We start from the raw sequence: 18047 nt of genomic DNA, 5'->3' as shown, positions 1-18047 counted from the left end.
TGCGTTTAGTAGAGAATATTTATATCAACTGCTACAATGGGTGAGCTTGTTCTTCGACGTGCCGCAGTGTTTGTTCCCAAGTATAACGTCGCTTCGGAGGAAAATCTGGTACGCCTACAACAGTTTATCGATAGATCTCGAAAATTACTAGTCGTGACTGGGGCAGGAGTCAGCACCGAATCTGGTATCCCGGATTACCGTTCAGCGGATGTCGGTCTCTATGCAACGAGCAGCAGCAGACCGATGATATACTCGGACTTTTTGGGGAGTGCAGAACGAAGACAGCGTTACTGGGCTAGAAATTATATTGGACATTCAAGATTCAGTTCTGTAAAACCGAATTTCACGCATCGATTCTTTGCAGACTTTGAGAAGACAGACAGGCTACTGTGGCTGATTACACAGAATGTCGACAATCTACATATATCTGCTGGATCGCAGAGAGTAACAGAACTGCATGGGAATGCACACCGAGTTGTTTGTCTGGAGTGTAAGACTGCCACGAGTCGACGAGAACTACAAGCTCAAATGTTGAACTTGAATCCGAATTTTGTCGCCGATGTAAAGGGAATTGCACCTGATGGAGATGCGTTTATAAACGAAGATGCAGTGAAGACATTTCTTGTTCCATCTTGCGTGCATTGTGGTGGAATATTAAAACCGGACGTCATTTTCTTTGGTGACAATGTTGCTAAACGTGTAGTCGAATTTTTATATAGGAAAACAGACGAATGTGATGCAGTGTTGGTAGCCGGCTCATCCTTGGAGGTCTACTCTTCTTATAGATTTATCAGCAGGGCTAACAAACAAGGAAAACCACTGGCTATTGTAAATATTGGCAAGACGAGAGCCGATGACGTGGCCAACTTGAAGGTCGAATCTCACTGCAGTGAAGTATTCAGAACGATTCGAATCGTGTGATGAATGTCATTGTCGAACGTCAATGTTTTATGAGAGATTAATTGTATAGTTGCATGTGATGTCGGTTCTAGCAATGTTACGTGCAAGAGACAAGACTTATGTATAGTTGCTGTCTATATTTGTCTATATCGTCTCATTCTATTGTCAACTATTGTTTTTGTCTAATAAATAATGCAGATCTCAACATAAAGCTATGTGTTTGTTACTACTGTGTAGCAGAATCATAATTGCACATCTCTGAATCCACAATGTCGTGGTTTGTAGGAGGAATATGAACGTAGCAATTTTGCAGAGACATACTTCTTTGGTTGTCAACAGAGGGAGCATCGTTTTCATCTGATGGAGGCATCCATTGATTGTCGGGCCTGCGCTGTCGTCGCCAAGTGAACATGGGAACTCGCTGGAAAGGTGGAGTCATCGGCCTTCCATCCCTACATCTGGACAGAGCTGCAGCGATGGATGACTGAAGACCGGGTGGATTATCGTATGCATCAGGCGAGGCAGATCGTTCGAATGGTTGCGTAGGGAAGGCAATAGATCTAACTTCCGTTGGTACGAAGTCTGTTGAATAGTGATGAGCTGCATAGGCAGAAAGTCCTTCAGCAAACGAATGTTCCTGATCATCCTGTAACAGATCGACATCATCGCTAGCATCGGATACTTCATAGACAGGAAGACTGGAGAGATTGGGACTATCATATTGGTCATCAGTATCACTATCACTTCCACTGTGACTACCAGTGCCACTCCACTCATCCAAGTCGATGCTCACGTTCAATATTTGGTGGTGAGAGGAGTGAAGACCTTCTTCAGTTGTGCTGCTACCATTTGCCACTGGAGGTGAATAATCAGTTGCAAAATCGTCTGGAAGACTGTTTTGGTCAAAATGAGAATGAGAATGAGACTCAGACTCAGCCACACCACTACTACATCTGAGCTTAGGATCTGGTGCCCTCATTTGCTCGGCGTCTTGTTCACACGGCCTGTTGAGTTGTTCAGATAATGGATATCTCTCATGTGCCACAGACTGTGCTGCTACTGCTGCTAATGGCTGGCAAGCATTATCTGAAAGCTCGACTTGAGCTGATGTCATCGTTGAGGCTGGGCTCTCAACATCACAAGGACAGTCAGTGACAGTAACTGGAGCAAGCGCATCTGTTGATGTCATTGAGCAACTGTCTACAACCTCTGGCACATCCTAGCAAAGAGAGACCATAAGCCGACTGAATATACAATACAAAGTATGGCAGCTGTCTGAGGAGGCATAAGTATATACAAAAACAGTACAGTACATCAGCATAACACAATCGTATCGTGAACGTTTGTACCTTCTGTAGCAGCTCCAATCTGTGACGATGTCTGTCCCTGTCGCTTTCTACTTGTTCCACATACCTACACAGCCACACATAAAGTACAACTTCATAAGAAAATAATTGCTCACTGTTCAGATATTCACAAATGTAACAAACACATGCAGCCACCCTACTACAATACAAATACAACATGCCAGTATGTACACTGTACACTTTTAGATTCACAGACAGAAGACTGTTGCATTCAATTCAGCATACAGTCGGTCAGACTTTCGGTCACAAATAACGCCACACACGATTACATCTTGATGCTCACATATTTCAGCTTGACAATAGAATTAAATTATTATGTAATCTGATCAGCACAGGCAGTGAATACAAAGAGTTGTATTTCATACTCGTGTGTGTGTGTGTGTGTGTGTGTGTGTGTGTGTGTGTGTGTGTGTGTGTGTGTGTGTGTGTGTGATGGTTTGTGGTTCTACAGGGTGTATAGCACCCACACAAAAGGGAGATACTGTGGGGTAGCTTAGAAGTTACAAACGTCAGTGTCAATGAATTCATACAACAGGTTGCCATAAAATACAATGAGATGACTCATTGTACAAGAGAGTATTTCTGAGTACAAAAATCATACTGTAATTCCATTATTCTTAATCTTGTTTGGTCTAAACATAAGCTGGCAAACTGAAGCATCATCGTGTACCAGTAATTCCTAAACGGGTTACTATCTAGTTCTGTGTAGGTGACTACATACAACAATCATGTCTATTATAGTCTGTGGTCATCATACCATCCCATATCTCTGCATAAGTAGAAGAAGCTGGCATGGCGAACACTGTATTGAAATTCGATGGAATCATTGACCAAGAATCCTTCTGATTCCTGAAGAACACCAACGTAGAGTAGCAATAAGACAACTGGGTAACATCAAATCAATAAATACGTATGACAGTAATCTGTATTGTATTTAAAACTAACCGTACCTATAGAGATGTGGTCATCTTAGCAAGCAGTGTTTCAGTTGTGTGCACGCATGCACACACACACACACACATGCACGCACATGCATGCACACACACACACACACACACACACACACACACACACACACACACACACACGTGCGCACACACACACACACACAGTATTTGTCTGTGTATTTGGTGTGATAAATAAACCAATTAATGAACCAATTACATCTGTCTCACATCATAATGCACAAAATTCTGCAAGTCTTTGCTAGTGTCTTAGTAATGTCATCCCAGACTGTTACACATTACTATTGATAAAACCCAAAACACAAAGGATATCACTCAACTATGTTTCTGCACACAAAGACATGCTGACACAATCGTTACAAATAAAAAGATAGAGGTTACAATATGGCCACTTGATATTCACATCATGAATGTCATCTCACCAAGCATTCCAGTCTGAAGAATCTGTTGTATCCCCAGCATTCACCGACCTCAAACATAGACACTATACAAACATAAACAACTAGCCAACAGCCACCGTAGTGTAAACGTCCATTGAATACCAAACTTCCGGCCGACACTCATGGCTGGATCGCCTGATTGCAAATGCGTCATTTCTATCTTATACTCGTACCTTGACATAACCAGCCGTCAAGAATATGCATAATTTTGCTTCTGTTGGTATTACTTTGATGGATCTCCTGGACCCGTGACCAGTTCCAAAAACACAGACACATACTGATCCCTCACCATCTCACTGCCATTCTATAAGAGCGTGTGAAATTTGAGTACGACATGACACAGATGGGAAAAGTAAGTTGCTCACTGGATAGACTTTTAGTCTCCATTCGATGCCATACAGTACCATTGAGTTACTGTAAACTGGCTTGCCAGACACACAAGCGGCCCTGATCAACAAGTAGAGACATTTTGATAATTGTTGTAAATACTGTTGAACGTCACAAATGTGTGACGATCACTTACCTAATTCATACGTTTTTACTATTATCCATTTATCCAACTGTCTGTCTGTCAGTGTCTGTCTGTCTGTCTATCTATCTGTCTGTAATCATTAGGTCTGAATTGATAAACAGAGTAGGACTGAGGTGGATTTGTATACTTTTGAAGATTTGCTTGTTGTATCTTTATGTCTCTCAGTTAGTTAGTTGTGTCTCACAGAATAAACACATCCAGGACTACTAGTAGTCAAGGTCAGATTTTAGTCTCATTAAAAACCTCATTTGCTATTACCTGAAATCACTAATTCTGAATGTATCTTGTAAACCACCTCGCTCAAACGATGGCATGATTTCACTACCAAACACCTACATGATATTCATCGACACAAATACGGCCAAAACTTCAGACTTAGGAAAGTCGCTTGAAATGGGAGATGAATTTGCAAAGTTGACATCATGTCCTTGTACCTACAAACCACAAACAAAAATTTACAAAAAAATCATCAAAACAGTGCACATTGTCCCAACACAAAATGATACCAGTTGTAGCATTTACAGTAAATAAAATACAAAAACCTCTAATCTGTATGCTTACTTTCTGAATTCGTTTGCGAAGACTAGAACTCTTCCTGATCAACTCTGTCCTGCCCAAAGACTTCATCTGTAAATTAGAATTCAGACATTCAACACAATGTAAAGTGATACCTACGAGAACAAATCAATCAACAACCTCACCTGACACTCGATCTCAAGAAGTAACATTTCCACTGCTCCTTTGTGTTTGTCAAGAGAACTTCTGCTTTCTAGAACACACATAACATACAAGTCTGAGAGTAACGTCAGTAAACAACAGACACACGATGAACACCAGCGAGTTACCAGTGAGAAAGCATACCTTTTAAAGTCTGCAGTCGTTCTTTAAATTCGGTGTCCAACCGTTCACAAACCATCAACCATGCTTGATGCATACGTTGAAATGCCTGATAACATCATGACCAATGAATAAACTGGCACACAGCACCACTAGCAAATTACCTCCTCTCGACCTTCTTTCACATTGCAAACATTCTTATCCTTTACAAAATACCAACACATCAGTCACACTGAGTTTATCTATTACGACTAGCTAGCAAACAGGACGCACACAAATCACGTAGACAGTCTCATGCAAGCAAGAAGGAATACACAAAGCAGCCAAACAGACACAAGAGCACAGAAAAGCAATTTGCAAAAAACAAATGATGACATACAAAAGCAAACTGTCTCAAAGGTAAAATAAATATAATTAGCTAACGTGATTTACCATATTACTCAATGTTGTAATCAGATTTGTGAGATACTCCTTCAGGCCACTAATCTACAAGGAGTAATATTTTGAAAACGTTCTTGCCACATAATCATCTCTAAAAATACCTCAGATTCTACAATGCTGATGTGCTCCTGATAAACATCATCCAACTCACGAAACGTGTGACCCGAATGCTACATAAAGCAGTTGCTGTAAAGTTACAATAACGTTTATTGTATTTTATTAATTTTTAATTATTTTTTAATAATTTGAATTTTAAATTAATAAAAATACCACCATACGTTTTGACGTATTTACACCATACGATCAAAACACTGATGACTGACTCAAGTAAACCCTCACTGTTCCAAGTCAATCAACCACCCACGATAAGAAATACAGTAGGAGGCCTTAATTGAAAACTCAACACCTTGAGGTGATAATGGAAGATGACTGACTAATTAACTACTACACTATGAGGGTCCAAGTAACCCTGAATGATGCTGCACTAAAATAAACACTAAACTCTTCAAACTGTAGTACCGTACTTGTTTGACTATTACTCCACCACCTATGGTTGGTCAGTGTCAACGGTCAAGTATGGGATAAGGTCTTACTCAAAAATTGACACCTAAAGTTGTTAATTGGCAAAAGTGATTGATATATTAACTTAATGGTACACTACAATACTATTAGAGCTTCAAACCTTACACCACTACCTAAAATCTTTCATACAGTATCCCACTCATCAAACCTTCAACACTTGGTCGACAGGCATGCATAAGTCAAAGAATATTAGCGTTTCTACAGACGCAAATCTAGCAAACAGTCACTGTGAAAAGTGCCAATTAGCATTAATTAATAAGAGGTGTGAAGATCTTAGAGCCTTGGACAAAGTTGGAATTGGGGGCTTACTTGAGCCGTTGGGTATGGCACAACATATAGAAATCAAATCATTCCTACACGTACAGATGGAAACTCTAGCAGAACATGTGTTGAAAAAGCACCAATTAGATCTCTTGGAAAATCGTAGACATTTGGGCAAAGTCAGAGATAAAAGCTTATTCAACTACAAAGAAGGTTTTAGAGCCAGTACACTGTGCCTTCATCGCTATCTACATTACAAGTGACATGACTATTTGAACTCACTCGTCCCGTGAAAAGAGCACATTTGTGACAAATGCAGGCATCACAGTCACTGCAGTAAATGTTTTGTTTTTCATCAGTGTGAACACGACACCTAATGCCAAACAATAAAGCAATAATGTACTGACATCATATAAAACATAACAGATAAACACAGTTAGTTGGCTAGAACTAGTTTTAAAGGCATATACGTATATAACAGACAGCGTGAAAAACAGATGTACACACAAAGAAACAAACTGTCTACACAGACAATAGAACAACATACACACTGACAAACCCATAAACAGACAGACAAGCAAACAAACAAACAAACAAACAAATAAACAAGAGACAGACAGACAGACAGACAGACAGACAAACAAACAGACAGACAGTTGTAACAAACTTTGTTTCTCTATCAGGAGAGAGATGACAAACTTGTGATTGAAGTGAATCTAAATGCTATACCGACACCACAACGTAAATCACTGCAGCAACAACAGCGTAACCCGGTCATTACATGAGACACGTCTTCGGCCCATCGCAAATTCACCAAATCCCTCATAAACAGTCCAGCTCTGCAGTGCGGACAACTTGGCCGCTGCTCAGTCAACCAGCGCTAACAAACACAATAATAAGTAACACCCATAAACATTTAATTTTGCAAGCAATAGCAAGCACTAGAGTTGCACTGATCGAATCCGTTATCGGTAATCGCCCAATATAGGCATAACAGTTTTCTATCGAAATCGGTCAATCTTGCATAGGTGCACACCGAGAGGTTGTGCATGCGTAGTCAGTCTGCTTAAAGCCACGTGAATTGAGTGTATAACGGCGAAAAACAGAAGTCTCTAATTTGGGAGCATTTTGAGATGGCTGAAGACACAATATTCGTGTGCAGCAAGGCTTGAAAGATGCAGATATCACGCGATGAGCACACAAAGAACACCACAAATCTTCCGCATCACCCGAGAACTCGACACCAGGATCAGAGTGCCGCTTGTAATGGACCATAGAGGAGGAGACATAATTAATGATATCAGATATCGGTATCGACTATCAGTATTGGCATTGGTTATTGGTATATATCAGCTAAATACCCTTATTGGTGCAACACTATCAAACACATTTGCCTTAACTAATTCTGTGTGTTCGAGGGATAAGATCAAAACCACATTGTCCACTCAAATTGGACATAATGGACATTATGAATTGTGAAGCTCGTCTCGAGCTCACTCGCTAAGTCTTTTTCTTTTAAATTAAAAACAGATATAGTTGTTCTTTCTACTTGACATAGCGGTTGTTGTAGCATCGTGTTGCCAGTACTGTAGTAGTCAAAGCTATATCAATAAAGGTATTGTGTTGTGTTTCAGTTGCAATGATCTAATAGTTTTAAAATGTTAAATTGTTGCACTCATAAAATCAAAAATGCAAACCTTAATCCAAACTATCAATGAGTATACACAGCAAATGACTAAATATCCATGGTACCCCATTGTGTGAGCACAGGACAAGCATTAGTGAGCATCAACAAACATCAGTTGGCCATTGTGAGTCTCCTGTTATTTCAAATCCTTGAAAAAAACTACCAACAGCTGACTAGGCAAACGACGACCGAACATACATTGGTCAACCTCCTCTACTGCAAACGTCACTTCAAGAGCTATGAGTATTCATTAACAGCTAGACTTGCACCAGGGATGGCCAAATGTGTCCCCACCTGTTGGGTGTGGTTGCTATTAAAATCTTTAGTTGAGTAATGATCATACGAGGATTTTAGTTCTATACTGTCTCTGTCTGCGCTGTCTGGAGACTCCAAGGTCAACACATCTGTATATATGGTTCTGGTATGTGTCAGCTTCCTGTGAGTGAGTAGTTGGAGACTGCCAGTTGATCAACTTGATTAATTAAATTTAATTAAATTTCTAGCTCATTTCTTGATTAGCTTTCAGTTAGGTAATAGTCTGATCAACTGCACAATTCTATGAGGCAACACCACAGGATAATTTAATTGATATATTATATGTCTTGACATAAGGTTCAGAATAAGAAGGCCATAAGGGGGCTTGACTCCAGACAACCTAAAGCTTGTGCAGCCCCTGGTGGCTAAACCCTTGGCCACCCCTGTTGCACTGTTATTCACAATGTGATCCTACTAGACTTCCTGATCGATTATCTGATTTGTCTTCAAAGAAAACCTCCTACATTGTTCTGCCTCTGGTAGATAAAGTAACTAAGCAGTAGATAATGTAAGTAAGCAGTAGATAATGTAACTACACAAACTCAATGATGCCTAGTGGTGTAGACCAATCTCTAAGACAAAGCTGTTCAACAGTGCCAACCTTTGTAGGTCAACAAGCTATCAGCCTAGTGACACACTTGAATCAACAAGCAACTGTTCTGCGACTAGATGATGTTTGCTTGCAGTGAGTTCATTCCTCCATCATCACACACACACACACACACACACACACACACACACACACACACACACACACACACACACACACACACACACACACACAAACACACCACCACCACTACCACCACACCACACACACACACACACACACACACACACACACACACACACACACACACACACACACACACAACACACCACCACCACCACCACCACACCACACACACACACACAGTAAAATAATTTTGTGCTTGTTATCTTACCAAGTCACATGCCTCTTTCAAAGTGTTACCTGACTAGAACATGCAGCCCTCCAATTATGCTGCTTTATAAATACAAATGGTCGCTATCCATAATAATAAAAGCACATTTGTTTGAAGCTAATTTCACGTGTCCTAACAGTCTTCCTATAATCAACAAATAATAGCTTCAGTTGGTGTTGATAACGCAGCAATGTGCGTACCCTGATGCCACCAGTTGCCTCTTAAACTGACAAACGTGATCAACTGTTGAGTTCAGTTGCGATATAAAACCCTTCGACTCTCTGAATTTAAGTGTGAATTACTTTTCATTTTGTTTTAGTAAGTTTCTACATAGTGTTAGTTTTGTTACACATTTTGGTTTTGATAGTTGTCTATAATCACTAGGTACTGTACTAACGTAATAATACCAGTGATAACAATCTAACCCTAGCACTTCCTAACTCAAATAACTGAACAATATTATTTCTCTACAATACCTCATTATACTAAAATTTAGTTGTAACAACCAATGTCCAGTACTCACATTTGCCACTCAAATGATGAACACTTCCCTACAATAGTGTCTGTTGTGCGGCATTTAGACCCAGCCTAGTGTACACAGCTGGTGTGTGTGTGTGTGTGTGTGTGTGTGTGTGTGTGTGTGTGTGTGTGTGTGTGTGTGTGTGTGTGTGTGTGTGTGTGTGTGTGTGTGTGTGTGTGTGTGTGTGATATAGAAATTGGTTCAACTTCCGGCCAACACCAAAAACAATCAACCTCTCCCCACAGATCCTATCATTTACACGTTCCGCTTTCATCAACAAGAAAACAATCTAAACATCTAGACCTGTCTACCTGCAGCCTGCCTGTCTGACTATCAATCTGTCAGCCTGTTTGTCGGCGAATCCATAGGTACGTCCTCTAGTCATGTTCTGTCCTCTGTCCTCTGTTGTCTGCTGTTTCACCAGCATTCTCACACACAATAGAGTTAGCGTTTGCTACTCAGCTCACCACAATGCAACTGCAACAACACAACTTCGAGCAGTGAGGGCATATACGAGCGTCCTTCGGCTTCTCCATGCAGATGAAACAGCGAAACACTTCGTTCAGACTCTACAGAAATGTAAACGGATAAGAGACCAAAACAGTATGCTAAAGGTAGCAGTAACCTCGTTCAACAACTCACCTCCACACTCGTTTTAGCTTCCATTTTTCCAAATTTCGTCAAATGATTGAGCGCATGCGTAAATAAGCATACTAGAGTAAACCGTTTTTCTAGCGCGCGTTAAGTGATTTAATGTACTTATGTTTTAGAAGCATTTTGAGCAATTAGTGGATTGTTCTTAGTAAAAAGCTAAGAAGTTAGTTATCACAAATAAAGACAAATATTGTCAACCATGCAAGTGTAGACGCGCACAAACAAATTGCTTCATCTAACGCGCGTTAAGAAAGCCAACAGAGATAGGGTTTCTTGGTGAAGGTAGACATCAGATCTCTCTTCTAAATGGATTTTGAGCCTGACGAAATCGATAGATTTCGTCAATTTTTGAAAGAATTTTCGACGGCTCATTCGGCTCCTTTACTATCAGAAGATCCCCTACCAATACGCCTCATCTGTTATTACCTGAGCGAAGAAGAGGTCGAAGGCGAATGTCTCGACTGGTCACTAACCTACCTAGCCGTCCGGTAAGTGCAAGATCGCTCCTGCTTTCCAACATACACGAGAGCCGGTTGCCATGCTAACAGTGAGCGTCTGTTGTGCTCGTTTCTAGTCACTGTCCGTCGCCGTTGGACGTCTACATTGCACGCGAAGTGGCGGAAAACGTGCTGCGCATCGATGTGAGGCAGTACCTCCAGGAACAGACGTATCCGGACGAAGAACTCCGTATGTTTGCGATCGATCCGCGAGAGAAGAGATGCAGTGTATTGTTGCGTCACGTTTGCGTGTGTTGTCGTTAGAGTTGGAGGCGTCGCGACTCGCCGTCCGAGTCTTTAACACGATGTACGACGTCTGCAGACAGTGGAACGACGAACTGCCGCTGCGAAAGATGAGAAAATCGAGACTGATTTTTGACGTTTACGTTCACGCCATCAAGAACACGCGACGGAAAATGGAAGACAGACACGTCGTCGTTCCTCATTTCAATCCGCTGATGGGACTAAAGGTAAGCAAACGTGCAAAACTAAGCAGCGATTATCATGTAAATTGCAATTGGAAGCGCCACTTGCCGTAAATGGTGGTGCAAAGAAGCTTGTTTTGTATTTTATTGTAATAACGTTGTGAAAACGAAGCAGGCTGATTATGCAGTGTTTACGCCTGATATCTTCATTATGCACCTAGTAACACTAACTCTATGTAAACTAAAGCAACAGCCACTTGGTATTGTGAGACATTGAATTAAATAATTTCATTAATAATCATTAATTATCGATGTTGGAAGTGCTTCTAGTCTAACTCTTTGTTTAACATGGTTTCGATAGGCTGAACCCGAATGTGCTTTTTTTGGTGTTTATGATGGACATGGAGGAGTAGATGCTGCTGTCTATGCTGCTGCACATGTTCACACAAATACTGGACGACAGAAGACGTTCTTCTCTGATCCAGAAACTGCTCTTAAAGAGGCTTTTGTAAAAACAGACCAGGGCTTTGTTTTGAAGGCAGCACGAGAGGTTTGTGCCAGCAGTAGGGAATATGTATGTATTGGATTGTCTGCACTATGTCGTTTAGGGACTAAGGAGTGGAACTACGGGGGTTTCTGCGCTTATTCAAGGCAGAAAGCTACATGTTGCATGGCTTGGAGATTCACAAGTGATGATGAGTCGTCGAGGAGTGGCGGTGCAACTGTTAGAACCTCACAAGCCAGAAAGAGAGGTCAGAATCGTACACTTCGTTTGACGTTGTATTGCTAGTGTTTATATTGCATATTACATGTCTATTAGAATAATACATTAGCTGGCATCTTTTTACCATACAGTTAGAGTGCAACAGTATTATACTGTAGACTTGAAGCAAACGTGTGACCGTTTGTCATGTCGTTATTGCAGACCTTTTTGACATGGCTCATGTGGCTTGCTTTACATTCCAGGATGAACGAAAACGCATCGAGTCAATGGGAGGCTGTGTGGTACATTTTGGTGCATGGCGAGTCAATGGTAGTCTGTCTGTTTCAAGAGCAATCGGAGATGCCGACCATAAGCCGTACGTGTGGGGACAACCGGATACAAGTACATTCGATCTCGATGGCTTGGAAGACTTCATTCTACTCGCGTGTGATGGACTGTGGGATGTTGTTTCACGACAACGAGTCGTAGAGATTGTCACGAGTCATGTCCGGGATACAGGCAGTAGAGATGGAGTAGCAAAGGCATTAGTGGATGAGGCAAAGATATCTGGCTCAAGTGACAACATCACGGTTGTTTTAGTGTTCTTAGATGGTGAAAGAAATCCAGGCCCAGTTCCGGCATCGACAACCGTTCCAAAACTAAAGCCGGGTGCCAGCTCGTCTCCAAAATTGAAATCTAGTGCAGAGGTAAAGGACACCAAGAGAACCTCATCTATCTCTGTCCCATCAAGTAGCAGCCGGCAAAAGTCATCAGCGAGAACTGTCCATAATGGGAGAGGAAAGGTGAATGGGAAAGGAGCTAGTGAATCTCCTACTATGTATAGCAAGACAAAAGTACAAGGAACCAAGAAGAGTTCACATGATGGCTAGAAAATGCGCGCAATACAGAATTTATAGTTCCTCGTTTATCATGCTGTTACAAAGTCGTTTTAGCCTGTTAGATGTGAATGGCTGAATTGTGTACAGTTTAGCTTAGATATTTCTTGTATGTTTCAGCAAACTAGACATGGTATTTGAAGCAAGTGTAAAAGAAAGGCATCAATGCTGCAATTCCATCCACCAATTAGGCAAGTCTAAATCAGCGTAGCAATTGAGTTTTTATACTCTGTAGATGACAACACATCAAGTACTTCATGATCTGGCACCCGGAATTTTTCCCAAAGCCTAGAGAGGTAAGAGATCATACATCAAGTGGTACAAAAACACAGTAAGGGTAAGAGAGATGGGCTACTGCAGTTACAAGATACACATCAAAAACATGGTCACACTCACTCACACCAGAGCGTGCACACACACACACACACACACACACCACACTTACTCCTGACAAATCAACTCCAGTGAGTGCCTGAACCGCAGGAGGAAGTTGTCCGATCAGTTTGGTTATTTCTCCAGCAACGCCGTCTTGTGAACCAAGGATAACCATTTGGTCAGTCTTTGCCAATGGTGCGGCCACCTCAGCTGCAAGCTGCACACAACAGACAAATCGATAACAGAAACAGCAACAAAAAGAATAAACAGCACAGTTGACTTCAGGTTGGCAACATGCATAGTGCCAGCCAGATTCTAAGCGTGTGATCATGAGTTGCATATGTTGCTACCTTTGGTAGTGATTCCAAGATGAGAGACATCATGGCGGCATCACCATACTGCTTGTATGCAGATGCCTTCTGTCTCATCCTCTCGGCTTCTGCCTTTCCCTTTGCTTCAATAGCGGATGCCTCGGCTGCACCAATTAGCTACACAAATCGTAGTTATTGACTAGTTCTAGACGAATCGACTGACAAACACACTTTGATTGCTTCTGCTTCTGCTTGAGCTTTTGCAACAGTTTGAGTTCGTTTTCCTTGGGCGATTGTTTCAACCTTGAAGCTTTCAGCTTCTGCTGGTCGTTTGACGGTTGCCACCAGCTCTTTCTCCTTTCTTGCAATTTCCTGCTCTTCGATGTCAATCAGCTTTCTTCGTTCTATAACTTCTATCTGAATTTCTTCTTCTCTGATTCTTTGCTGCTCTTTTGTTGCCTATTCAAACATACAACATATAATAACTGACCTGATATTTGAGCTTGCACACATATGGATTAATTACAGACAAAGTGTTGGCAACAGAACAAATAAACAGATTTATCCACGAAAGATCAAACAAAAAAAAAGTAGATACCACAGACGATGTTACTATTAATCACCCACAAGCCATTACTGTAAATTTACAGCCACACCAAACAAAGAGCCAGGGAAGTATGAAGTGATACACACAAAGCAGACAAACATACCACACACACACACACACACACACACACACACACACACACACACACACACACACACACACACACACACACACACACACACACACACACACACACACACTGACAAACAGTGGCGCACACTCTGGAAACATTATACAGTGTAGTGAGTCTTGGCCAACTGCCTCAGCAACCATCACACAAACTATAAATGAGAGCACATGCCTATCATTCTGACAACAAATACATAACATTGTTCATTGACTCCACTGTGTTGACAAAGAAAGACACATAATACTAAGTAACGAAACATCATCAACCTTATGCCTTACCTGCAGTTGATATGCCAATTCTGCTTGTGCCTTCTTTGTGTTCACCTCTTGGTCAAACGCAGCTTTCTGCAATTCGAACTCATTCTTTGACTTTGCAATAGCAGCATCAGCTGCATAGCGAACTTCCACTCGTTCTCTCTCCGCTTCTGCCTGCCTTATTCCTGCATCACGCTGTGACTGAGCAACACCAATCTCGGCATTCTTCTTCACTTCGGCTGTCTGTGTCTTTCCAAGTGAATCAAGGTACTGCACAGTGTCAAAAATATCCTTGATCGTAAAGCTGAGAATTTCAATGCCCATCTTCCCAACATCTGGAGATGCAACTTCTCGTACCAAAGCAGCAAATTTCTCTCGATCTTGGTATATTTCTTCTACAGAGAGAGTGCCAAGTATTGCTCTCAAATGACCCTCCAGTGTCTGCAAAATTGCATCTTCGATTTCCCTGACAGACTTGCCGAGAAACTGCTCACAGGCTATTGCAAGAAGCTGCATATCTGCCATCACTTTGACTTGAGCAACACCAGTCACAGTGATAGCAACGCCCTGTGATGTTTCTACTTTCTCACATTGTGGATTTAACGTCATCACCTCCATAGACAGACTAGAACAAAATACTATCATAACATACCAAAGTAATGTATAATATTTCTTGCAAGTAAAGGGACACCAAGGGTTAGAGATTAGGGTTTGTAAATGTACTAGCAAAATTACTGTTCAACTGATACCACAAAATGCCATAAATAAGTAAGACTTTAGTGCTTACCTAGTTGTTTTCCTAAGTGTTATATAGAAGAATCTCTGGCCATAAATTGGAAACATAGACAAGTAGAGACCCACTACTACTCAAACTGCATCATTCTATACTGTGACATTCAAGCAAACAAACTAGATAAAGAGATCTCAGATAGTTGTCAGTGAGTTATGTCCTAAATTCATCACCTCCACTTCATTATCTCATGCAAATAGTCACCCCATTAGCCTGCATTACAAATTACAGCAACTCTGTCCAAACAGGAATTTTGGCAACCTCTAACACAACTTCCAAGTGCGTACATACAAAAACACAGACTTTTAAAATTATTATTTGAATAAAGTTGATAGTGAGCAATACACAGGCATAGAGTAATCAGTATGTGTATAGACAGATAGGGTACCTGAACATATTTACTGAATTCTACAAAATTGAAAATGCCCTAGGAACTTCATGTTGTATGCTCCTACTCGAAAAGTACCACATCTTTCATCTTGTTCTAACCACACAACTAGTAACAGTACAGTATCAAGTTGCAGCTGAACCTAACCATGTGCCTCTCACTCCAAAACAACGATCTGTACCTTGTCCTCAGCTCGCAACAGCAGACAGTCACTTGAAGCAATATACACCTGCTGGAAAGTGTTTGCAACAGTAACCTCATTCCTAACTACCACTACAGGCTGGTAACTATAATATCATCACGTCTTTTTCCGACTTCTTTTAGTGTTCTAAAATAGGCAACGCGACTGCCCCCAGTGGGAACTGCATTACTGTGTGTGATTCGATAGAAATAAATGTTATTATTAATTAATTAACAAAAATTTTTACACCTCAATAGTTGCTGCTCATTGTCACAGCAGCATAGCCAGAGCAAATTTTTTTGGGTTCATTATTAATATTAGTTTGTTCAAAATTAATATTAATTTGTTCAAAAATTAACTGTATATGTATATACGTAGATTTACAAACTAACAACGTATCATTTCGGTACTGTATGTACATAAAATCACTCTATTAGACTATAAAAATAGATGAGCAACCACGCCCATAACTTTTGGGGTACTGAACCCCCCAAAATCCCCCCAACAAACCCCGTACCTACTACCCCACTAGCTCACACCAGTTTACTGTTTAGCTAAACTTTGTATACCAATGCCATACGTCACACCCTCTAAGCTACAGCTACAGTGTAATTGCTCTAGGCATGCACCATCTAGGGTTGCACTATACATTTCAGCATAAGACTGTACAAGACGAGAAACAGTGCTAGGACCCAAGAGTTGATGGTTCCTGCAGCAGCCATAGTAGTAACGTACGTACCATAATTATCACCAGAGATTAGGTGTCGCACGTTGCACATTCTAGTAGACGTATCTGACAACTCCACCGATTACTAAGTACTGAGTAGGCACACTCTAGATATATATCTCACCGTTGTACGTCGGTAACACACGCACAAGCCCATCCCCAGCCTCCAACTATCGTTCGCTTCGATTCGTGGTCAAAGCACCCGCCTGCAACCAGCAACAATACGTCGCAATCAATCACTTCGTGTCACTTCTCGACATACCTGAGATTACTAAAGCTTCGTTCGGTCCAGACGAGTGGCAACCGCCCATGGTGTGCGTCTCGTGACCTGAAGAAGAGAGCAGTGCGAGTTCAAAAACATCCCGTATTGATTCAATAGCCCGTATCTACTTTTGCTTTTTGCGTTAACTGTCAGCGACGCTATATACATATAAAACACAGCTGCGTAAATTGCTAGCACTGACTAATAGTTATAGTAATTTTTTAGAATTTTAGATTTTTAGTAATATATTATGTTACCAAATGTTGATATCAATATCTGTACAGTAGGCGTGTTTTATTTAACTAAAAACTTAGTATACATGGCCCGTCCTTCGTACGGGCAAGATACTGTAGTGTAAAGATGTCTGTGACACGTCACGTGCAATCTTTGTTGCGAGGTCCCGGATATGCTGAATGAATTCGAATCTTGCTCTTCGCGCTTGTTTCGATAGAAATCGACACACTCCCCGTGTAGCGCTTGCTGCAGAAAACGGGTAGGTTGGATTCGGTGCAAATGCAATCAGAATTTGGAGAGAAACGAAAGCGCTAGAAGAGGAAGTTTCGTCGGCAAGAGATATTCGATTGCTCGAAGCTTTGCGAAGGACGACGATGCATACAGTCTACACAGGACTGGTGTGGGCGTGTGTTCGAATGAACTGGAATGTGTAGCGTTTGCGTCATCGACAAATTTTACGCGGGGGTCGACCCCTCGAGAGGGGACCCGGTGCATAATTTTTTTAAATTCTTTTACGCAAACCTTCCCCTGTGCGTGCCAATTTCGGTTGCGAACGGACAAAAGACATGGCCGCCAAACGCGAACACACACACACACACACACACAGTTTGAGCTTTATATATTAGATTATATTATTATTATATTATTATTATACAGTATTTCTAATCACTAATACAAGTGTTGTATGAGTGCTGTAATGAATGTGTACTGACTCAAAAAATCCAGGCCTCGGGTAACTAGCTCTCTATTACGAAGACATCACGCTTTGTCACACAAGACATCAACAGCATAGAATATAGTTGTGTATCGACGTTTGCCTTT

The 18047-nt window shown here is 41.2% G+C and overlaps 5 protein-coding genes across 6 annotated transcripts in view; 2 read left to right on the top strand and 3 right to left on the bottom strand.

The window, feature by feature from the left end:
* The first annotated feature begins 36 nt into the window (after positions 1-36).
* On the top strand, positions 37-944 carry LOC134176407 (NAD-dependent protein lipoamidase sirtuin-4, mitochondrial-like). The gene has a single exon (XM_062643080.1). It carries the CDS (start codon positions 37-39, stop codon positions 919-921), a length of 885 nt encoding a protein of 294 aa, XP_062499064.1. The 3' UTR covers positions 922-944.
* Positions 945-986: 42 nt separating this feature from the next.
* Positions 987-10500, bottom strand: LOC134196668 (E3 ubiquitin-protein ligase TRIM37-like). 2 transcript variants are annotated; one of them, XM_062665882.1, is made up of 20 exons: positions 10434-10500; positions 10259-10360; positions 7107-7205; positions 6993-7048; positions 6608-6698; positions 5584-5652; positions 5474-5527; positions 5206-5244; positions 5066-5150; positions 4906-4973; positions 4766-4831; positions 4580-4638; positions 4463-4525; positions 4038-4119; positions 3900-3976; positions 3775-3845; positions 3655-3716; positions 3025-3116; positions 2250-2313; positions 987-2119 (listed from the first exon to the last, which is right to left on the bottom strand). In XM_062665882.1, exons 1-20 carry the CDS (start codon positions 10455-10457, stop codon positions 1127-1129), a joined length of 2316 nt encoding a protein of 771 aa, XP_062521866.1. In that variant the 5' UTR covers positions 10458-10500; the 3' UTR covers positions 987-1126. The 2 variants fall into 2 exon arrangements, with proteins under 2 accessions (XP_062521866.1, XP_062521874.1); XM_062665890.1 differs by lacking the exons at positions 5474-5527; positions 5584-5652 and having other exon boundaries at positions 988-2119.
* Positions 10501-10700: 200 nt separating this feature from the next.
* Positions 10701-13108, top strand: LOC134196703 (protein phosphatase 1F-like). Its single transcript, XM_062665923.1, has 6 exons — positions 10701-10933; positions 11020-11132; positions 11207-11412; positions 11729-11917; positions 11976-12119; positions 12334-13108. The coding sequence occupies exons 1-6, from the start codon at positions 10752-10754 to the stop codon at positions 12958-12960; spliced, it is 1461 nt and encodes a 486-aa protein (XP_062521907.1). The 5' UTR covers positions 10701-10751; the 3' UTR covers positions 12961-13108.
* On the bottom strand, positions 13047-17119 carry LOC134196713 (flotillin-2-like). Its single transcript, XM_062665934.1, has 7 exons — positions 16992-17119; positions 16854-16935; positions 14668-15268; positions 13884-14111; positions 13692-13829; positions 13412-13558; positions 13047-13254 (listed from the first exon to the last, which is right to left on the bottom strand). Exons 1-7 carry the CDS (start codon positions 17038-17040, stop codon positions 13222-13224), a joined length of 1278 nt encoding a protein of 425 aa, XP_062521918.1. The 5' UTR covers positions 17041-17119; the 3' UTR covers positions 13047-13221.
* Positions 17120-17833: 714 nt separating this feature from the next.
* LOC134196685 (transmembrane channel-like protein 7) overlaps positions 17834-18047 on the bottom strand; it is a 6786-nt gene continuing 6572 nt past the window's right edge. Inside the window, exon 23 of the mRNA XM_062665902.1 lies at positions 17834-18047. This exon is cut by the window's right edge and continues 84 nt beyond it. Within this exon, the coding sequence (XP_062521886.1) occupies positions 17985-18047 (63 nt within the window). The 3' untranslated portion in view covers positions 17834-17984.

Source organism: Corticium candelabrum, chromosome 1, assembly GCF_963422355.1.
Source record: "Corticium candelabrum chromosome 1, ooCorCand1.1, whole genome shotgun sequence".
NCBI classification, from domain to species: domain Eukaryota; kingdom Metazoa; phylum Porifera; class Homoscleromorpha; order Homosclerophorida; family Plakinidae; genus Corticium; species Corticium candelabrum.
Note: the sequence above shows the minus strand (reverse complement) of the source record. Positions and strands in the feature narration are given on the sequence as shown.

Excerpts from the sequence above, each read along its gene's own strand:
- LOC134196668 (XM_062665882.1), bottom strand. The coding sequence starts at position 10,457 with ATGGAAGCTAAAACGAGTGTGGAG. Across the intron at positions 6,699-6,992 it reads TCTCCTGATAGAGAAACAAA|GTGTCGTGTTCACACTGATG; the intron begins GTTTGTTACAAC and ends GTTTGGCATTAG. Across the intron at positions 2,314-3,024 it reads TTATGCAGAGATATGGGATG|GTATGTGGAACAAGTAGAAA; the intron begins GTATGATGACCA and ends GTGGCTGTGTAG.
- LOC134196703 (XM_062665923.1), top strand. The coding sequence starts at position 10,752 with ATGGATTTTGAGCCTGACGAAATCGATAGATTTCGTCAATTTTTGAAA. Across the intron at positions 11,133-11,206 it reads GTATCCGGACGAAGAACTCC|AGTTGGAGGCGTCGCGACTC; the intron begins GTATGTTTGCGA and ends TGTTGTCGTTAG. Across the intron at positions 11,918-11,975 it reads TTTTGAAGGCAGCACGAGAG|GGACTAAGGAGTGGAACTAC; the intron begins GTTTGTGCCAGC and ends TATGTCGTTTAG.
- LOC134176407 (XM_062643080.1), top strand. The coding sequence starts at position 37 with ATGGGTGAGCTTGTTCTTCGACGTGCCGCAGTGTTTGTTCCCAAGTAT.
- LOC134196713 (XM_062665934.1), bottom strand. The coding sequence starts at position 17,040 with ATGGGCGGTTGCCACTCGTCTGGACCGAACGAAGCTTTAGTAATCTCA. Across the intron at positions 15,269-16,853 it reads TGTGTTACCGACGTACAACG|TCTGTCTATGGAGGTGATGA; the intron begins GTGAGATATATA and ends ATTTTGTTCTAG. Across the intron at positions 14,112-14,667 it reads AATTGGCATATCAACTGCAG|GCAACAAAAGAGCAGCAAAG; the intron begins GTAAGGCATAAG and ends ATGTTTGAATAG.